The sequence below is a fragment of the Mauremys reevesii genome, linkage group 6, assembly GCF_016161935.1.
Source record: "Mauremys reevesii isolate NIE-2019 linkage group 6, ASM1616193v1, whole genome shotgun sequence".
In the NCBI taxonomy this organism is placed as follows: domain Eukaryota; kingdom Metazoa; phylum Chordata; order Testudines; family Geoemydidae; genus Mauremys; species Mauremys reevesii.
In genome coordinates this window covers 125,927,104-125,949,503 of record NC_052628.1, presented here as the reverse complement: position 1 = coordinate 125,949,503, position 22,400 = coordinate 125,927,104, and the positions used below count along the sequence as shown (strand labels likewise).

Here is a 22,400-nt window from a genome sequence, read left to right as displayed (position 1 = left end):
CTGTCCAAGGACTGATGTATATAGTGCAACTAGTTTATTTGTACAAAGATACCCAAATTCTGCATCGCTTAGTTCACCTGCAATGAGAAACTGACTTGCAGGGCTCTGAATTCTGTAACTATTCAGCAGAGAGCATTTAGTGGTATTTTAGTGGGTGAACTCAGGTTTCACTCCTTGTTCTATTTAACGCTATGTTAAACAAATTTTGTTTTGCTTGGGACTCTGCTGCATCTATATGTCTCACCAGTACCAGAATTTCTGTGGGGCTTGAGGACACCTGTCCAGTTCCCTAATAAGACTATCCATAAGTTAGTAAGGCCACTGATGAAACTGAAAGTGAGCTGTTGAAAGCAATTCCCATTTTTAACAATACACTGAGTAGCTAGACGCTTCAGGTCAAAGAGAGACCTAGATTTTCCCTGCTCTGGCTCATTATTTTGAAACTGATTCTCTGCAGGAAGACAATATAATAGCTTGATGCTTAAAGACCTAATGCAAAACCCCTTGAAGTCAATGGGGGTCTTCCCACTGATATAACTGGCTTTGGACCAGGTCCTAAGGGCACACTTCTGAAGCACTGTGTGGTATTTAGGCTGAGTAGATCCCATTAGAGTGCACACCTCCTGTGGTTCCTTAAAAACATTACAGAATTCTACATCAGTCACCAAAAATGCAGTATTCATTCTGTTCAAGTTACATTGTTTTGGACCATTACTGTTAAGTATACAGAAAATAGCACTCTAAGTAACATACTTCAAAATTCTAACCCATGATCACTTAGCAAGACTCGGACTAGTGAAATTACTTAACCCACCGCTATCTTGTAAAATCCCAGGATGTTGATGCTAGCATTGCTTTAACCTATGACGTTCTTTGCTTGAATGCCATAAGACCAGCGTGGAATGTGATCTGCTAAATCAGTTAAAATAGGAGAGAGGTAGGTATTTTAAAGGCACTGACCTAATGAACAATGTAGTTGCTCAATCTAGCTTTTTAAGCTGCTGTCGCTTTCATCAGTCTTTGACATGTCGTGGAACAGTGCGCATCAAGTGCTTGCCAACCTCCAGGGAAGGTTTTAGAACTTGTATTTGGGGTCCAAGAAACCTAGAATTCATATGCCCTTCCTTCTAAAAATGTTTAGCTTTATTTTAAAATAAGTTTTGCAAATGGTAAAGTTGATAAAATAGCCTAACTGGAATGCTTCAGTCCTTGTGATATTGTTGGACATATTAGTGTATTTAATGCTTGTGGAAAGTGAAAAAGAATCAGCAGCCTTGGCGCGGAGTGATGTGGAGAAGACCTCCTGATGCTTCTATGTCCATGTGTGTTTTGTGCATGGATGTCTGCAGTGGCAGGGGTGAATCTAACTGTGGCCAGGTTGATAAATGCCAATCAGGCACCTGACTGGTTTACACGGGAACTTTTGTTCAAGTTCCACTGAAATCGGTGAGAGCCTAGGCTTTGGACTGGCCCAGAGAGTGCTGCAACCCTTTGATGTACGCTGGGTAGCCCAGCTCAGCTGAGTTTTCTCTAGCTGCACTGTACTGGGGTCCTCTTCACCCCCCATTTCTCCCTGCAGGCCCAGCTCCTCCCCCACCACTCCCTGCTGGCTTGCTCACACACTCTGCATTTGAATGAGTGCTTGCTTTTTGTTCAGGGTTAACCTTACAAGTGTTTTAACATCTAGGGCTGTTCAGATCAGACAAGGAGATGCCATTTAAATTACTTTGCATAAATTATATGTTAAATAAGCAAGTTTGTGAATCAAGAGCTTTATTACATGTGATTCAACCTATACATGGGCATCAATACTAATTTAGAAGGGTCTCAATAGGGAACCTTAGGAGATATTAATATAAAATAAATTAACCAATTTTAAAAAATCCACAACAGACTAAACATGCTTCTGCTCAGTGTCCAAGAAAGTCAGTTTAATTGTACATAGTGAGTAGTTGCTGAAATATTAACACACTCAGTGATATCAGTGTGCGATGATTCTTGAGGGACCCAGGACTGTGAGTCACCTTGTTATCCCCTGCTTCCAGGGTGAGGGAGGCTTGGATGTGCTTCACTGGATGTCAGCTCGTTAGCCACCCATGTGCTCTCCTCTGTGCTGTGCCAGCCCTTACTTTGCTTTGCAGGTTAACAATAGGTGCACCCCAGTCCCTGAGCCTCTTTGAAACATTCTCCTGTAGTGTTCAGTCCCTTAGCCACAGAACACTCACAGAAATACCACATCAGCTCCGGATCAGCACCTTGCTCAGTGTCACGGCACTGAGATTGTATTTATAGGGAAAATGAGGATACGTTTTTATTACCAAAGACTAAAGAGAGAGTGAGTAAGGATAATGGAAATAAAAGATTACATATAAAACAAAACCGTAGCAAGTTTTCTAGAGACTAAACTCAACTAAGAAGTTACTCTTGTCTAAAAAAATTTATCTCGCCCCAAAAGTCCTCTGCACTATCTCAACCAAGGCCGGTTGCGATCCTGTTTTCATGAATGTCAACACACTTCCCATTTACTTCCTAGGTGCAGGATGATGGGATGTCATCTTTGTTCCCCAAATATAGCCCAGCAAAACTTTCAAGTGTTTCTCCAGATAAGGTTCCCTTTCGTGCTGTGTTTCTCCGCCTGTTAGTTCCTTTCTGAAATATTTAAAATCCTTCACCTGTGTTCAACTTAAACAGGTGGTGGGACACCCACTCTGAATGAGACAATACTTAATGTACATTTCAACAGAAAGACAGGTGAATAAACATCTCTTGTTGGACAGAAATCCCGTTTGTCAACTCTGACGTGATACAGACTTTAAGACATGTTCAGTGTATACACATAACTCCTTAGATAGTATCTGTACATTCATTTCACAATGTCAGTACTGACCATTGTGCCTGGCTTTCATGTGAGAACTCACATGACACTCTTTTTGGTGAACCGGACAGCACACGCCAGAATCAGGACATTCCGGTAACCCCCTGGCCAGTTGCCCTTAAAAGGTTATTGGATCATGTAGTGTAAACATCCTTAGAAATTTATGGAGAAATATTGAAGGAACATTGCTCTCCTGTAGCCCCTCCCTTTCTCTTCTGTGCACGTCACTGCACAAATTATTTAAGGAGGCTGTGGAATCCCTGTCATTGGAGGTTTTCAAGAACAGGTTGGACAAACACCTGTCAGGGATGTTCTAGATAATACTCAGTGCTGCCTCAGTGCAGGGGACTGGACTAGATGACCTATCAAGGTCCCTTCCAGTTCTATGATTCTGTGTCACCGCTCCCACCTGCTTCCCTCCCTGTCAGTCCATTTTTCCCTACACACTCCCTCACCCCCACATCACTATCTTTCCCATTTGATTCCACTGTCCTTCATGTTCACGTACACCTCACAGTTCCTCCAGACTATTTAAGGTGCTGCCATTTTTCCAGGGGTGGACAGGCTGCCTTCATTCTTTGGGACAATGGGAGATGATGACCATCTTTGCTAACTGTAGCCTGTAACTTCTTTCTCGATGTGCTGTAAGGGAATGGCAGCCATTTTAACTGATGGTGGTTTGTGGCCTCAGCTCCAGTGAGAACAATAGGAGATGGCAGCGGTTTTTAGGAAGGGCAATTTGTGAGTTCTTCCTTAAGGAAATTTTTGTGTGCCAGCCTCTGCTGAAGATTGAGCTTTCATTATGAAGCATGATGGCAAAGCAGATCGAATCCTAAATCTATTAAACAGCTATTGCACCAGCTTTTCTCAAGACTCACCCCCTCTGCTAAAACTGGTGTAGCTGTACACAGTTTTAAAGGCACATATTGACAAGGAAACAGGCGAAATCCTGACAAGTTTCAGCCAGAGACTAATTTCAAACAATTCATATTAAAAATCTATTGAAAGAAACCAAACCAAAATATATAGACCGTTCAAAGGACATCAAAACGAACATTGAAGACTCAGACTTGTAAGTCTCCTACTCATAGTATTAAAACAGGAATTTATGCTCCATTTTAAGCCCATTTCAGAATGGAACAGCAACTCTGGCGTCACAGCCAGCACCTTCATACCAGTCTCAGATAATATCAGTGTCCTTTGTGCCAGGTCTAATACCATAGTTCCCTGGTACTGGTATATCAGAAATGTGATTGTTTGACATTTAGAGGTATAATATCACTATTCTTTTACTAATATTCCTGAATTTGGATTATTTATCATACATCTTACCCTCTTCCACATGAATGTTTTTTATATATCCATTTACTCTGACTATTCTTCTTACTATTAGAATATATTGCTATATAAATTGAATATTGGATTAAAAGATTTGGCTATTATCAAAATGCTAGCCTATTACAGGTTAACAGAAAAAAATTATATATCCAACAAAATTCTTCTTGCTGATTAAATGATTAACAATAATTGAACACTTCGTCAGTTCCGAACGCTAAGCATTCTAGCCTTGAAGTTTGTTTTCTGCACATTTTCACAATATCTGCACAATACCTCAATAATGTCCATTCCACTGCAAAATACTGAGATTAGTGGCACACTGAATGGAGAATGACTGTGGAGCAGAAGACTGGGTAAGACAGAGATTGGAGGGGCAGCAAAGCACAAAAAGGCTCATTTTTTGCATTTAAGGTTGAATTTTGAACCTGAAGTGAGTGCAAACTGTTTCTACCTAAACGCTCAAAAATCCCAAAGTGGACAAACATGATTTTTTTTTTAAATACCACCTTTAGAGCTACTCTCATGATTCAGGAAAATTGATTCATCACTTCTGATATACAGGTGTTTAATGACTATCACCAGAGTACTACTTCTTACTTGGACAACAAACGGAATGTTAGTGCAATTCCTAGCTTGTGCTACAGAAAAAGTAGGGGGAAAGAAGCTTTCCTGTCAATCTCCTTTAAACAAAGCATTATGGGAAAGGGGCAGATCTTAGAAACCCTATACAAAGGAGGTGGTTCGGCCATAATCTGTGTTTCTGATAGTAGACTCGAGGCAGTAAGTGCTGACTTTGAAAGACAAGAGTTCTGAGAGTAAATAGGTAAAGGCTTGAAAGTCCTTCCTGATGAGCATGGTAATGCTGTGCTTGCCAAGTCTTGGTTCATTAAGCATCGTAGGGAACTGGAATATAGGGAAATGACTGTCTTTTGTTGCAATGAACAGTTTTGTTTTTAACTACCCCATGTACGTTTTTCTTTCCTGGACCAGGGCAGTAATGAGTAGGACTGCAGTTCCCAAACTTTTTGCCTACATGACCCCATTCCCAAGACCTTATATGGGGCCTTCGCAGACCCCCACCAGAAATACATGCTCTACAAAATGGTGTCCTCCATCCATCATGACCTTGCACGTATACTAGAGGACCTATAGTTTGGGAACCACTGGAGTACGACCTCCTGACTCACTGCTGCAATCACTGACAAACAGCAGGAAAGAGTCTTATAGGTGTACTTCTTTTCCCTAAGAGGTGATGTGGTTATTATATGTAAAATATGATTCCCAAAGTGCACACTTTTAGTTGAGAATCCTGTAAACAAGTTGCATATTTATTGTGTACTAGCCTCATTCCAATTTTCAATCTGAATACCTAAAAATAGACTAAATAAGAGACTGTGTGTTAAGATGAATAAACTTCTTATGCTAGAAATCGTATTGTGTTTATACACAGTGAAAAAGGAGCCAAGGAAAAAAATCAATGTTTCCCGCATTCGTATCTTAGAAGTACTACAGGATTATGGTGTCACAGAAATCAACAGCTTCTAAAACAAGATAAGTGTCTTACTGTGTTAATATTTTTAAGCTAGAGTTAGCCGTTGTTTTTGGCAGTGGGCTAATACAACGTCAGGGCTTTAAGTCAATCAGGATCAGGGTTATTGAGTATCTGGCTGTTCTTGTATCTCCTTGTGAATTTCAAAACACGGCTGCTACTCTCAAACCTGTCAAAAGAAACTAGACATCTTAAATGAATAGTTGAGGTTAGAGAAAGTTGCACCTGTGATGGGGAAAACACTTGTCTGTGAGTTATTACCTGGGACTGTAATTTTGATGAATTTCTATTTCTGTAATTCATTTATTTAAATGTCTAACTTCAGCATCTTAATTGAGTTTATTATAGTAGCACATAGGGCCCTGTGGTGCCAGGTGCTGTACAAACACAGCGTGGTAGACGGCCCCTGCCATGTAGAGCTTGCAACTGAAACAGGCAAGACCCAAAAAAAGGGCCGGGGAAAGGGATATAACATACAAGAAGAGGAATCACTGGGATGGGGGCAAATAGGTGCCATGATTTTATTGCAGTGTGGGTGTTAGTCAGGAGGTGAGTAACTAAACAGAAGAACAAAGGAAGGGGGAGGGGTAAAAGGTAAGGAGGACAGAGCGGGGGAGGGGAGGAAGCTAAGGGGCAGCTGTGGACTGAGGCTTAAGCTAAGAGACTGGGGAAGGAGCAGGAAGGGGTTTGGGGCAAACAGCCAGTAGGTAGCACAAGGCAGAGCAAGACCAAGTCAAGGCTGTAGGAAGGGTTATCAGTGGCTGTCTGTTCTTACTCATGCTGCTTCTGCAGCAGCTCAGCTGGCTCTCAGGCTATGGCAAATGGAGCCTGAGCTGCTGAGGAATTTTTGGCTATCCCTCCTTCAGCTCAAAAGTGTGGTGAGAGTCCGATGATGATATGGATTTTTGAGACAAGCAGTGAGTGGTGGGATCACATTGTGTGGAAGTATGGGATGACGAGCAGTGGCTGCAGAACCATTGATATTTACACACAGGCTGGGAAAAGTGTGATGATGCACGCATCTTCGGAACAGTGGCCTGTTCAGGAAGATGCAGGAAAGCTCATCCCCCTGCGTTATATCCGCTGCGTGTGTATATCCATAATATTGAGTGTGAAAGGTGAAGCAAAGCCAGCCATGCACCAACGAGAGGCAAGTCCTGGAGAGGCTGAATTTTGCACCAGACAGCAGCAGCTACTAGAGACGCCCCCCACAGGGGGGCAACAGGGAGGGGGATGCCTGAGGAGAAAATTGAGGCTGAAAGCCAACAGTAATGTTTTTGCACACAGTGCTTTTTTTAAGTGCCCCTTTCCTTGATGTTGTTTACCTGTGTGTTTTCATTGGTTTTGTATCTTCACTTTATGCAATAATAAAAACTGATTCATAATCAAAGAAATCATTTATTTAAAATTGAACTGTACATTCATAGTTTTTCATATGTTACTGCAGGGAGTGCTGCACACCCTCAGATTGTACTGTTGCATGATGGGGGGGGTTGAGTGCAGAGGTTAAGGGTCTTCTTCTCTGGGCTCATAGGTGACCTGCAGGTGTCGGGGGCAGCTGGTGATGGTGTAGGTAAGAACCTGGATGCTGGCTCCCTCAGGAATTAACCCGCTCTCTGTAGCAGCATTCCCCCCCCCCCTCCTGGAACAGTGGCGATAGACACATCCATGGGGATTTCCATGTGCATAGGCATGCATGCATGCCCCACCCATCCCCTCCTCTCCCAAAACCTTTGCATTGCAATAAATGCTGCTTACCTGGGACTGCTCCTGTGATTCTTCTGCACCAAGTTCCAGGGGCCTCCTGAGAAGAGCTCCTGACTGCATGCCTCCTGGTCCCCAAACACTGATGAGGTCCATCAGCTCGCCATTGCTCCATGCTGGGCCACGTGGAGGCCTGGTCACCTGTAAAGATGCACTGATTGCATTCCATACCTGGCTGAGCAAACAGAGTCTGACCTGATGAGCAGAGTGGCTGAACAGGCATTTCTGGGATACATCCTATACCCTGGAGGCCAATCAGACTCTGGGTGGCTCTTCCCTGCAGTTTCGGTCCTGAAGGCTACGTGGCTGGAATTATGTTAGTAAGTGATAGGAGCTGCTGGGTGCTCTGCACTCTTCAGAATCAGGTCACTTATTTAAGTGCCTAGATGTGGACTCAGTGAATAACCTTAGGCACCCATGTTTTTAACCTGTTGTCCTAAGGGCTTTATTTGAAGTTCATTAGAGCCAATGAAAAGACTGACATTGAGCTCATCTGACCTGAAAAGCACTTGCTGAGATCAGGTAGAGTGCAAGCATCTAGATGATTCTTTCCGTTCTCCAAAGTATCTCCATGTGAACCTGCAGTACCACTGCTATTCTAACACAGACAGGGACCCTCGTAAGCACAGACTGATATTCACACCTCAATACAATTTAGCGTGTACAAATAGGGACCAAGATGATGCTATCAAGCCACCTTTCCCGTGTCATTTTGACTCCTGTGGCAACGGATGAGTTTACCTACTGCACCATGTAGTTCTTTCAATTCGTTTAATCTACAGGTTTGCTTTTCTTTTCTTTTCTTTTCTTTTTTTTTTAAATCATCCTAACAGCAAGCTCAGGAGCTATGTCTTTTCACCCATTAGTCTTTAGCCTGCAGGACACAAACCAAATGGCTCTCACTTCCTGCAGGGGGTTGTTAGAGGCTTTCACAGCCTTTGATTGCCTCTGAAGCACTCAGTTCCAAATTCTATTATGCTTAGGTAGGGCCCCTCGCCTTAGTATCTGAAACTGAACGTGGGGCGTGAGGGGGAACTCACCCTTTGTTTGTGGGTAAATCTACTGTATAATTCTGCTGCCTCCTTCACTTATGGGATTAAAATGTCCCCTTTGTAGTGGGGTTTAAAATGACAACCCGTGTGCCTCCTCTTTCCACTCAGTCACTACAAAGCCTTTGAGACTTCCACTGCAGTACCATGAAGTAGAGATTCGCACTTCAGTGAACTGCCTTAGATAACCCTTTTGATGCTCTGGCTCTGTTTAAACCAGCAGAGACCTGACATATATACAATTTGCCAGGTACTAAAGAATGGAAAGATGGTAAAAGTTACCTTATGTCCTTTTGGATTTTCTGATGAAACAGTAATTCTTGGGGATTGTATTGTAACTGGCTATATGCTGCCAAGAGTATTATTTCATAAATGTGTTTCTCAATTGATATAGTATATGCACTGTGTATAAAAGGAGGACGGCTCTCCTGTTCATACTTGATTTTATTTAAAGGCTTGTGCACAGAGCAAGTGGTGTCCGCCCCTACCCCCATCACCTCTCCAAGTACATTGTCTAATTTCCTAGTGACAACTTTGCAAGTAGCACTCTGATCAGAGAGGGAGGATGTTTGTTCTACCTCCAGCATAGATTCATAGATTCTAGGCCTGGAAGGGACCTCGAGAGGTCATCGAGTCCAGTCCCTTGCCCTCATGGCAGGACCAAATACTGTCTAGACCATCCCTGATAGACATTTATCTAACCTACTCTTAAATATCTCCAGAGATGGAGATTCCACAACCTAGGCAATTTATTCCAGTGTTTAACCACCCTGACAGTTAGGAAGTTTTTCCTAATGTCCAACCTAAACCTCCCTTGCTGCAGTTTAAGCCCATTGCTTCTTGTTCTATCCTTAGAGGCTAAGATGAACAAGTTTTCTTCCTCCTCCTTATGACACCCTTTTAGATACCTGAAAACTGCTATCATATCCCCTCTCAGTCTTCTCTTTTCCAAACTAAACAAACCCAATTCTTTCAGCCTTCCTTCATAGGTCATGTTCTCTAGACCTTTAATCATTCTTGTTGCTCTTCTCTGGACCCTCTCCAATTTCTCCACATCTTTCTTGAAATGTGGTGCCCAGAACTGGACACAATACTCCAGTTGAGGCCTAATCAGCGCAGAGTAGAGCGAAAGAATGACTTCTTGTGTCTTGCTCACAACACACCTGTTAATGCATCCATGATGTTACACTGAGGTGGGTGCCTAGGAGGCAGCCAGTGGCCTTATTCAAAAAGGCAAAGGGCAGACCAGCGAGACTTGGTGAATAACTTCCCAGCTATAGAACATGGCGGGGTCTGGTTGAGGGCACGGGATTTTCTGTGTGCCCGCTACCAGCACGCACTGCAGCAGAGCACTCTAACTCTGTCTTGTCTCCTCCAGTTGCCTCTGCATCTCCCTGTCTTTCTCTACAGTACCACGGCAATGCTGGCTTTGACCACTGCAACTGTCTCTGGCTTCTTCAATGCTCTCTTTGGATAATTCTCTGGGTTTTCTCCTCTGTTACGTCAAATACAACCCCCTCCTCTCCAGTATCAATTTTTGCAGGGAGTCTGCAGTGAAGCTGCAAACGTTTCATCCTGAGTTTTCTGTTTCTTCCCCTTCAGATTAGCCAGCCGCTCAGCCATTGGTAAAAGCCCTGTCCTCGCAGGTCCAGACACTGCGGGTGCCGTGGCTGCGGGAACAGGACAAAACCACGAGCGGTTATTGTTCCCATTCCAGAGAGGCTACAATAGAATTTTTTTAAACAACATTTATGACTTCCTGTCCCTGATATTCTTCCCAGCTGTGATGGGATGTACAAACCCCACACTGGACAATAAGGGGTTAAGGAATTGCTCTAGGCCCAGGCAGCTCCACCCCACCACACCTGTAGCAAATGCACCAACTGGAAGAGGAGTTAAAAGGCAGGGGAGCAGGTCATTTGGTGTCTGCTCAGGGAAGAGAGCAGACCTGCAACCTGCAGCTCCAGGAGTGAAAATCTGAGGAAAGGCAGAACCTCTCCTTAAACAGCTGCCAGTCGCCCCTCCCTGAGGTGAAGGGCAGACCTGCTGCAGAGAGAGCCTGAGAGGGAAGCATTCCCCTCTCCTTTTCATATGAATTCTGGACTTGGTTAATCCCCCTTTATTTTTGTTCAAACTACCCGAGCAGGGGAAAGCCCTTGGCCTAAGCTGGCCCAGGAGGCTGGGCCATACCGCCGGTGGAGGCAGTTGCTGCCTGAGAGGGTGCCTTTTGGTGAGCAGACATCCCTCACACCACCTAAACTCAGACAGTGATTTTGGGACAATCTCAGGGGGTGGGGGATGTGCTAGAAAGTGGCTCAGAGAGGGCCACCTTGGGCAGCTCCGGCTGTCAGAGCATTGACAGCTCTCAAAGGGCCCTGGGTCGGAGCCTGGTAGAGTGGGAGGGCCCAGGCTCCCCTCCCCACACCCTCCTTGTACGTCACAAGCCGTTGTGCCTTGGAGGCTGTGGGGGTTGGGAATTATGTTCCCAGTTTGGTTTTGCTGTGCCTTGGAGGTGCTTATGTGATACAGGATAGGTTAGTGGGGGGCATCTGGGGACGAGCTGGATAGTAATCCCCTCGACATTGCTTCAAGCTGCCCTGGCGCTCCATGATGTTACACTGAGGTGGGTGCCTAGGAGGCAGCCAGTGGCCTTATTCAAAAAGGCAAAGGGCAGACCAGCGAGACTTGGGGAATAACTTCCCAGCCTGATGGTTCCCCCAGAAGTGCAGCAGGAGTGGAAGGGAATTGTGAGCCGCACCGAGGACAATGACCTCACAGCATCAGACCTAAATTGAGCAATTTCTCCATCTTAGATGCTGCTTTATCTCCACTGCAGATATACTGAAACTGCAGGGAGAAACTGATTGGTTTCAGCACTGACAGTTTGATGCATGAACTGCTCCTAGTGTGTCTCTATGTAAGCCTGCAAATAGCCATTCAGAGTTGTTCAGCTTGGCTATCCCTAAGGTTTTCCTGTATGAATGCCTATTACAGGCCATTTATACCTCAAATGGCAGCTGCATGACATGGAGTACCCACACCTACCTCCTGTAAACTAAGAACGCTACCCAAACTTCTTTTCCTAGAACCACTGTCTCAGAGGGCTGAATTTCACACAACTGAATGTTTTCATTATTCAAATATGCTGAGGAAGGGGAGGGGAAGTGGGGTACAAAGTTGCAGCTGCTCCATGCTGCTGACAGTTATTTTGAGCAGGTGAATGGGGTTTGGGAATTGGGAGTGTTCACCAGGCTGGACAGATGCAGGGAGAAGAAAGGAATTAGATTGGTATGTACCCTCCATGGTGTGGGCTTGAAAAGAGTCGAGAGTCAGGGCTTTAGCGTGAATCAGAAGTCAGCTGCCTGGCCAGGACAGATGCCATTCTGAAAAAGTGTATGGGGTGGGCATTCTGGGGGTGTAGTGCACGGGCGGACTGCAGGAGAGAGGTGGGGGCTGAGGACTCAGAAAAGCTTCTAGCTTGTATGGTGCCTGGGGCACCCAGAACAGAAGTTAGCACAGCCGTACAGTATAATAAATTGTAAAGATAAATACTTAACATACTGACATTCTCTCCACACAATCTGCCTCCTCAGTCCTGGCCTGGGTTTTATCTGGAGTTTGGGCTTGCTTCCTACGTAGCTGCCCTCAGAGAGAGCTCTTCACCGTCTTCCTTGTGTTCCTCCTCCCATGACTTTTGCTACTTATCCTCGGGGGTTTGGAAGGTAGAGAGGGGGCAACAGGGTCCATAATGCTTGGTGGCAGTGTAATTGTTCAAAATCCCATCCATCTCCTCAAAAAATGGAGAGTTTACACTTTCATTTCCACAGCATTCCTTGGTTTTAACATAAGTCCTCCTGAGTTCTTTGCTCTTTATCCAGCACTGGACAGTATCTCGGTTGTGACCCCTGGCAGACATCTCCTTAACAATGGTCACAAAAAAGATCTTTATTCTGTAGAGCTGTCCACAAGATCTTGCTGCACCCGCACTTCTCCTCAGGGTGGCAACGAGATCCAGGATCTCAGCATGACACCGAGCAGCTGCTTGATGCCTGTTGTAGGACTTCTGGAGTAATCTCACACTAATGGAGATATAGCTAAATCCAGGAGCAAATGGGCAGATTCTGGCCTTGTGTCCGTTTTTAAATGAGAGGGAGACTATCTGGTCAACTTGCGGTCAGAGCAGCAGAACTCATGCAGATTCACAGACAAGTCATTAACACGGAGCAGCTGAAGGACTGCCAGAGCAATGCATGGCAGGCAGCATTGTGTGCACATGAACAATACACAAAACTAATTCAATTCGCATTGAGCAAAAGTGTGGTGGGCTGACTGCTGGCTATTTCTCCTAGCCTCTTCTTTCCCAACCCCGTTCCCGCAGGCCAGGTAGCGTCCAGGGAACTGGATGCTGCTTGGTGCCTTTCAGTCTGGAGAGCAGCTGAGTTCACTTGACCAGACTCAGCTTTGCCCCGATTTCTCGGCCCTTCCTCCTTTTGTCCACCCTCCCCTGCCCCTTGCTGCTGCCTGCCCCGCACAACCCTGCCCCTCGCTTGCCACTGTTCACTAACACATGCTGGGCAAGTGGCAGGACCTACTGAGGTGCCAGGCCCCGGAAGGCACGTGCGTGCAGCTGACTGGCCCTAGCCCCAGGCTGTGCCGGCCTTAGCCTAGATAGTCACACCCATAGCCAGTGCCTTTGGCCATGCAGCCGCTCACTGCCCCGGCGTGAGGCAAATGTCAGCTGCTGCAGTGGGGCCGCAAGGACCAGGAGGCAGCACCAGTGACTCCCCCCACTCCCTGCAAGGCGGCTGGGCAAGATTGGGAGTGGGCAACGCGGATTGATCCCTGCGCCGCTCCATAGAGCAGGGGGCTGCTGGGAGCTGTAGTTTTCTGAGTAGCCCTTCCGGGCTCGGGCCGGTGTGGCGCGGAGGTTCGGTTGGTTTGGCAGGCGGAGGCTGCCGGTTGGTTAGGCAGGAGCCAATCGCCGCGCTGGCTGGGCCGCCCCGCCCCGCCCCGCCCCCTGCACCTGAGCCGGACGGGCTGGGAGCGCTGCTGGCCGGGGCCGCCCTAGCGCCGAGGATGCGGCTGCGCTCGGGGGTCTTCGCCGCCGGCTGCCTCCTGGTGCAGGCGCTCGGGGTGGGGCTGTTCCTCCGGGGCTTCTTCCCGGTGCCCGTGAGATCCCTGCCCCGGAGAGAGGCCCGCGGGGTCCCGCCCGCTGGGCCGCCCCCGCCCGGCCCAGGTAACCCGCCCCATCCCCGGGTAACCTGCCCCGCCTTCCCGACCCGGGTAACCAGCCCCCCCATCCCCCGCCCGGCCCGGGTAACCCGCCCCCCCATCCCCCGGGTAACCTGCCCCCGCCGTCCCGGCCCGGCCCGGCCCGGGTAACCTGCCCCGCCCCCGCCCGGCCCGGGTAACCAGCCCCATCCCCGGGTAACCTGCCCCGCCTTCCCCGGCTCGGCCCGGCCTGGGTAACCAGCCCCCAGCCCCGGCCCGGCCTGGGTAACCAGCCCCAGCCCCGGCCCGGCCCGGGTAACCTGCCCGCCCCGCCCGGCCCGGGTAACCTGCCCCGCCCCGGCCCGGGTAACCCACCTCCCCCTCCCCCGGGTCCCCAGCCCCCACCTTCCCCGGCTCGGCCCGGCCCGGGTAACCAGCCCCCCCATCCCCCGCCCGGCCCAGGTAACCAGCCCCCATTCCCGGGTAACCAGCCCCCATCCCCGCCGCCCTCGCCTTCCCTGACCCAGGTAACCAGCCCTCACCGTCCTCTATTTCCCCACCAGGCCCAGGTAACCAGCCCCTGCCGGCCTCTTCTTGCCCCGCCCGGGTAACCGCCTCCTTCCCCCACCTAGCCCGGGTAACCTGCCCCCGGCGTCCTCTCCTTCCCTGCCCAGGTAATCCGCCCAGCCCAGGTAACCAGCCCCCATCCCTGGCCCGGCCCAGGTAACCAGCCCCCACCGTCCTCTCCTTCCCCTGCCTGGGTCAGGTAATTGGCCTGCCCATCCCCCACCTGGCCTGGGTATCCGGCCCACCCCTTCCCCTGGCTGGCCTAGGTAACCAGGACCTCCCGCCCCCTCCCATCTCCCTCTGGGCCTGGGCAACCCTCGGTCCCTCCTTCTGCTGCCCGGCCCAGGTAATCACCCCACCTAGATATAATCATCTCCTCTGCCACTGTCCTCCCCGTTCACTCCTTCCACTGCCCTGGCTAGGTAAGCAGCCTGTCCCCCCTCCTCCTTTCCCTGGTCTGGTCTGGTCCAGGTGAGGGGTTCCCCTCAACCCTTCTTTTTCCTTCTGGCCTTGCCTAGGTAGTCAGCTCCTCTTCCACTTCCCCTACCCCTGCTTGGCCCAGGTATCCAGCCCCTCTCCTGCTTCCAATCCCCTGCTCGGCCTAGGTAACCATGTCCCCATCCCCTGCCTTGCTGGGCCCTTGCTCACTTTTCCTTCTTAACAAAGCTTGTCAGATCTAATTATTGAAAATCCTTAGGTGCTTCATTAGCACATGCAGAGTCTGCCCTCGCTCCTTGCACGATTTTTGTATATGAATCACACTCACCCATGTTCATTTGAGATATTAATTCCCTTCCATCACAGGCCACCTATGTTTGCATAGTCCCCGTGCCTTTTATTATAACAGCTCCATTCATACTAATTAACAGTTTGAGAGCAAGTCCATTATTAATCCCTTTTACAGGTGGTTAGAATTTGGCTTTAAAAGTTTTCTTTCGGCTGGAAGCTGGAAAACAAGATCCAGGAGCCCAAGAGTTTGGAGTCTTTTTGGTTTATTTGGTTTTATGATTCATGAGAGAGAATAAACCCAGCAGGAAGTGAGGCATTGGCAGAAGAAAGAAAATAAAGTTTAATTTGACTGGTTCTTTGTCTCCCTGTCGGCTGGACAAGAAGCAGCAGTGGTAGCCTGGGCCAGAGCTGAGCATGGAGCAAGCTGGGCTAATGTCTGCTCTGGGCCAGCCATCAGTGAGACACCCCTCCCCGCCCCCACACACACACCTTAGCCCACCAACCCCCCTCTTCCCCAGGGGATAGGACTGGCCCACCTCCCCCCTGTGCCTCTCTGGAATGGGACTGGACCACTAGCTCCCCACAAGGAGGTGGAAGTGTGGCTGTTGCCACAGCTTTTTCTTTCTGTGAATCTTGACTGCTCTTGTTACATTGCCCCTGTCTGTGAAGCGTAACACCGTATGAGTAGTACTTGTTTCAGTTGAATCCGTATCTATTTTGTTCTTTACATAACAATATATAAAATCACAGGCACAATAGGATTCCAGATAACCATATTTTCTAAATATACACAACATACAACTATATAAAAACTACAAGCTGGCGTCTAAAACATAAAATGCAGTGGCAATCAGAGGGCTCACAAGCCGTTTTACCCAATTTCTACTTACTACGTCTAGCACTTCCCCTCAGTGATGGGCACCACTGCAGGTCAGTGCATTATTGGGGAGGAATAGCTCAATGGTTTGAGCATTGGCTTGCTAAACCCAGGGTTGTGAGTTCAATCCTTGAGGGATCTGGGGCAAAAATTTGTCTGGGGATTGGGTCCTGCTTTGAGCAGGGGGTTGGACTAGATGACCTCCTGAGGTCCCTTCCAATCCTAATATTCTATGATAAAGACCATGTGGACTAAACCTTTTGATTTCATGAAGCCAAGGTGGATATGACAGGTTTCAGAGTAGCAGCTGTGTTAGTCTGTATCTGCAAAAAGAACAGGAGTACTTGTGGCACTTGTTCTTATGCTCAAATAAATTTGTTAATCTCTAAGGTGCCACAAGTACTCCTGTTCTTAAGGTGGATATGGATAGCCATAAATTCCAGCTGCAGATGAACTAAAAACAGTACAGTCCTGTCTTGTTTACAGTGAAAACCAGAATATGGACAGTCAAATACTGGTACTAGACTGGAATTTCAAATCTTGAAAAGGTGGGCTGACTTTCTAACTTTTAAATTGCTGTCACTGGCAATTACAACTATTGCAGAAGTCTTACGTGAAGTGCTGATCATTTTTGTTGTGGACCCTTAACTTGCATTGATGCTCTGCACATTTTATGTATACATTTATTTTAGGAGTGACTTCTAATTGGACCAAGATTCCATCACCTCTTTTCAAAAAAGCAGTCATCGTGTTGATAGATGCTTTGAGAGATGATTTTGTGTTTGGATCAAAGGGTAAACAGTTCATGCCCTACACTACACAACTTGTTGAAAAAGGAACATGCCACAGTTTCATTGCTGAAGCGAAGCCACCCACTGTCACCATGCCTCGAATTAAGGTAAGCAGTCCCATTTTGGTTATCTTAATGTGTTGTAATTTCTTAGTCGTTGCTCCCAAGTATCATTGTGTCCTACCCAGCCAGGGGTGCAAGTTAGCATGACACCTTTTCTCCTTGCCCTAGTGTTACAGGAGTTGAGAATGGAAAGGAAGTTATCTTCCCATTACTTACAGCGATACTTGTTCGACTGTAATTGCAGCCTTTATTGGCTGAAGAGGAGGATTGGTGCTCCGGAGGATTCTCCTTTCTATTTTCTATTTTTGCAATATCCCTACATTCTCAATCTCACTCCTTTAATAAGCTTAAGAGCACTCTTGCTGCAGTATCGCTATCTGAACTATTTTTTGGTGTAATGGTGACAGAGAAAAATGGCCACCAGTAGGTTCTAATTTAGCTCCCACAAGTTTCCTTGCAAGTTGGAGAGAGGAAGCCACAAAGAAAGGCAGAGGGCAGTTACGAAGCTGAAGAGACTTGATGGGAGGGGAAATGACAATGGTTACCACTTCTTAAACTAGTGAATCTTTACATATTAGCTCCACAATTGACAATGTAAGAGCTGCTAAGGTGGTATTACAAGTAGCTTTACTTAGGCAATTTTTACTGTTGTTATGGAGAGGCAGTAGCCTCTCTAGTTGTTTGCCAATAGCTTCCATTTTAAAAGCCTATTCTAGTCCCTCCTTGTAACTTTGGGTGGAAAACTGATTTGACCTAAAATCCAGATTTATTCTAGAATGTGTTTGCAGAGTTTTTAAAGAAAATTGATCCAACTGAGTGTCAGGTCACTACAATTAAATTGTGGATGTTTGTCTAATACTTAACTTTCAGTGCGTCTCTGCCATAGATCTCCATTTTTTTATGAAGTAAGGTGCCACTCTCCTCATTTTACAGAGGGAAACTGAGGCACAGAGGTGAAATTACTTATTGTAGGCCAGCTGACAGGCTAATGGCCAAACAAGGAATAGAACGCAGGTTGTCACAATCTTGGTCTAGTGGTTTTCATTGCCTCTTGTTTCCTTAGTATAAAACTTGCTTTTCATTACCACTTCAAACTCTTCATATGTTATTAAGTATCTTTGAAAATGTGCAACAGTTGCATTTAAAGAAAATAGCTCGTAAAGTTGAAATTTTTTGTGTTGGGGTCAGTCCTGCTCCCGCTGATTTTAATGCGAGATCTTCTGTCATTGATTTCAGTGGGTGAAGGATAGGGCACTGCTTGAGTATATTACTCTCATACTCTTTCTAAGATACTAAGAAAGGGGTTTCTCTCTAACTGATCATTAGTAGAGCTTTTTCTGTAGCTCTAGGAAGGGCCTATAACTTTGGAGCTGTACAACCAGAATTTTAGGCCCAAGGGTGCAGGTTGATCGATTACTATGAAGAGTGTAGCCGCCTTGACATCTGTTCATTCAGATGCTGATCTAGGTATGGTTACATTCTTGTGATGGCATGGGTTGTCTTTGGAAACTGAGATATAGTTTGTTTGTTTTTGGCATGCTGTTTGCAGCAGGGTCTGTGGTACCTTATCTTTTCTTGAAATCATTACTCATAGATATTAAAGCTGGGGAGAAGCAGGTTAGAAGGTATCTACTTCTGGAGATCGGAACAGTAGCCTATCTCCACTGTCTGGGTCCTGTTGGAAAGAATAACTGAAGTCATTTTAACACACTGAATAGTTGACTTCCAGCATACTCAATAAATGAATGCGCAGCACCTTTCTATTGACTATTTGAGGCTGTTGAGGGAGTTAGTATGAGCATTGATAAATGACCAGTACACATTGCAAAGAGGAGACAATCATTGGTAGTGCTAGGATCATCTGCGCTGTGTCCTAGTCTAAAGCCAGATTCTTCAGCATCCAGGATGCCTGAAGATGTCTTGTTTTTTCTGGAGCTTCAGTGTTTCTAGCTAGGAAAGGGAGGCTGAATGTGAGCAATAGTTGGAGAGGTTTGCTCCTCTGAAAGAGGTATTCGTTATTTTTCCCAGCACAGGACACAGTTTTTCCTTGCTGGCTTTCACCAGAGAGGGTGTGATGGGAGACACTAGCTCTGTTCAGCAGGAGTGATGACTTGAATATTTTTCAGATTCTGGGGTTTAATTGTATGTGACAGGCCTAAACTCTGTGAGAAGTAGCAGAGAGATTAATACTAAATGGTCTAGTTTAGGAAGGTCAGCCTTCGTGAGTTTCTTTCAAATGTAGTTGATCTTTTCTGTAGAATAGGTTTGAGAGCTCTCCACAGTTGTCAGCGCTTGGGTCCAGCGGTGGGTTAGTTCACTAGACAAAATTGTTTTGCCATCCATGATTTTATGGTTTTGATGGACTAGAAATAATGTTCTTTACTGTGGCAGCATAGTCTTGCAAAAAGACTGTGTTCATTATGGGTGCATTCAGATTGGATTGTACTTGTTTACTTGTATACTTCAACTGATTTAATCTGGTGGTGAGCCACACTATGGTGATCATTGGAACTGATTTGGGGTTAAGACACTGACAGATTTTGAGGCATGGTGATTGTATTGCTCTACCAGCTTGTTGCCAGCTTGTCTTATAGTGGGGTGATATACTTTCCTATGATCTAAAAATAGCTAAGATAGTTGATTCCATCATATGGTGGGGATAGAGAAACCTCTGATCTTTACCTGGCTGAGAGGGTTTGTTGGACCAGGAGAGTAGAGTGCTGGGTCCCCAATGTTCACTCTGACAATCAGATCCAGTGTGACTCATCAGGTAGTTTGAGTGAAGACCCTGATAATCTTGGAGACAGAAGATTGTGTGCTAGGGAGTTAGAATCATAGAATGTCAGGGACCTCAGGAGGTCATCTAGTCCAACCCCCTGCTCAAAGCAGGACCAATCACCAGACAGATTTTTGCCCCAGCTCCTTAAATGGCCCACTTAAGGATTGAACTTACAACCCTGGGTTTAGCAAGCCAATGCTGAAACCACTGAGCTATCCCTCCCCCCAAAACCACACTTGTGGTTTCTGTTTAAATGTAAGTTACAGTGAGCCTTTGAAACCAGAGCCCTATTGTAGGCATGAAGTCTATTACAACTAAATATTAGTTCTACGATGTCTCTGTGATGTCCTGCTTGGTGTACTCAGAACCATAAGCCACTGCATTACCCCCAGTCAACCTCAGCAGGAGAGACCTTTTGCTGCTGCTTTGACATGCCACTTCATCTACCTTGTCAGTCCAAATCTTTCCTTGCAGGTAACAATCAACAAACTCCAATTCACAAGTTCCCCAGAAACATCTCTCTGCAGCGTCCAGTCCCTCTCACCGGCCACTGTTAGAAGTTGTTCACTGCCTCCAAAGAGAGAGGGCACACAGCAGCTTACTAGTAATAAAAGTAATAATTGGAGATATACCAATCTCCTAGAACTGGAAGGGACCTTAAAAGGTCATTGAGTCCAGCCCCCTGCCTTCACTAGCAGGACCAATTTTTTTGCCCCAGATCCCTAAGTGGCCCCCTCAAGGATTGAACTCACAACCCTGGGTTTAAGCAGGCCAATGCTCAAACCACTGAGCTATCCCTCCCTAGTTTAGTTGAAGATTCAAAATTCACTTTAATATATGACAGAGATTTTTTTATAATAAAACCAGAATAAGTTTATTAACAAAGAACAGAGATTTAAGTGATAAGTAAGAATAAAAGAAACAAGTGTGGTTACAAGTAAAACAAAATAAAATAAGTTTTCTGGTGACTAAAACATAACTTCAGCAAGTTATTATCTTTTGTTAAAACCGATTTCTGACCTATATTACTTGGTCTGCTTCAGACTCCCAGGATTTGATATGGATAGAGACCTTTTTAATATTTTTAATGAAATAAATACTTCTGGGAATTGTGTGATTATGGAAGATGTTAATTTCTCAGCTATAGATTGGAGGACAAGTGGTAGGGCACAGATATTCCTGGATGTGATAGCTGTCAGATTCTTCACCAAATAGTCACCAAATCAAGAAGAGGTAATTTTGTTTTGGTAAGTAGCAAGGACCTCACAGAAGAACTGGTTGTAGAGGACAACCTTGATTGGAGTGATCATGAATTAGTTTAGTTTCAGCTAAATGGAAGGATAAACAAAATAGTTCAGTAACTGGGGTCCTTGATTTCAAAAGGGCAATTTAAAAAAATTAAGGGAATTACTTAGGGAAGTGGACTGAACTGAAGAACTCGAAGATCTGAATGTGGAGCAGGCTTTGAGTTACTTTAAGTCAAATCTGCAGAAACTATCTGGAGCCTACATCCCAAGCTAGGGGTAAAAAATTGTAGGGAAGAGTTGCAGATCAAAGTGGATGAACAAGCATGTCAGACAAGTTACTAAGAAAAAGCAAAAAGCTTACAAGGATTTGAAGGGATGGTTCAGCATGGAATGCTCCCTCCTGGAGGTCAGAAAGTCCTCTTGTATGATCTTGAGAAATGGGATGAAATTTAATAGTGCAAAGTCATGCATTTAGGGACCAAAAATAATTTTTGCTATAAGCTGGGGAGATATCAGTTGGAAGCAACAGAGGAGAAAAACCTGGGTATATTGGTCGATCGCAGGATAACTCTGAGCTGCCAATGTGATGCGGCTGTGAAAAAGGCTCATGTAATCCTCGAATGCATCAGGTGAGGTATTTCCAGTAGACATAAGGAAGTGTTATTACCAATATATAAGGCGCTGGTGAGACCTCATGTGGAATTATGGGTGCAGTTCTGGTCTCCCATGTTTAAGAAAGATGAATTCAAACAGGAACAGGTGCAGAGAGGGGCTACTAGGATGATCAGAGGAATGGAGAACCTACATTATTGCAGGAGACTTAAGGAGCTTGGCTTGTTTAGCCTAACAAAATGAAGGCTGAGGGGGAGATATGGTTGGTGTCAATTAAATAAAGAGGGATAAATACCAGGGAAGGAGAGCAATTATTTAAGTTAAGGGCCAATGTTGGCACTGGTACAAATAGCTATTAACTGGCCATCAACGAGTTTAGGCTTTAAATTAGATGAAGGTTTCTAGCCAGCAGAGGAGTGAAGTTCTGGAACAGTCTTCCAAGGGTGGTAGTGGCAAAAAAATCTAACTTGTTTCAAGACTGAGCTTGATAAGTTTATGGAGGAGATGGGTATGATCAAGTGCCTACAGCCCATCCGTGATGACTGTTAGAAAATATCTCCAATCCTTGGAGATAGGACACTGGATCGGGAGGGCTCAGACTTGCATCTGAAAATTCTTTCCCAGGTGTCTGGCCCAGATGCTCAGTGTCGTCAGAGTCTCCCCCAGGTCAGATTGGCAGAAACTCTGGGTTTTTTTGCCTTCCTCTGCAACTTGGGACATGAGTCACTTGCTGATTTGAACTAGAATAAATGGTGGATTCTCTGTAACTTGAAGTCTTTAAACCAAGATTTTAGGACTTCAGTAACTCAGCAGGAGGTTAAGGGTCAATTACAGGAGTGGGTGGGTGAGGTTCTGGGGCCTGTGATGTGCAAGATGTCAGACTAGATGATCACGATGGACCCTTCTCACTTTAAAGTCTGGGTCAGTTTCTTGCTATTCTTTCCTTCCAG

The 22,400-nt window shown here is 46.0% G+C and overlaps 1 protein-coding gene across 5 annotated transcripts in view; it reads left to right on the top strand.

Moving 5' to 3' along the window:
* Nucleotides 1-13,510: 13,510 nt before the first annotated feature.
* PIGG (phosphatidylinositol glycan anchor biosynthesis class G) overlaps nt 13,511-22,400 on the top strand; it is a 129,309-nt gene continuing 120,419 nt past the window's right edge. For 2 of the 5 annotated variants that reach the window (XM_039545182.1, XM_039545185.1), the window contains exons 1-2: nt 13,512-13,811; nt 16,652-16,857. In XM_039545182.1, coding sequence (XP_039401116.1) covers nt 13,652-13,811; nt 16,652-16,857 — 366 coding nt within the window. In that variant the 5' untranslated portion in view covers nt 13,512-13,651. Of the gene's footprint in view, nt 13,812-15,726; nt 16,013-16,651; nt 16,858-22,400 lie in introns of those variants that run through there. The other 3 variants (XM_039545184.1, XM_039545180.1, XM_039545181.1) reach the window with 3 other exon arrangements.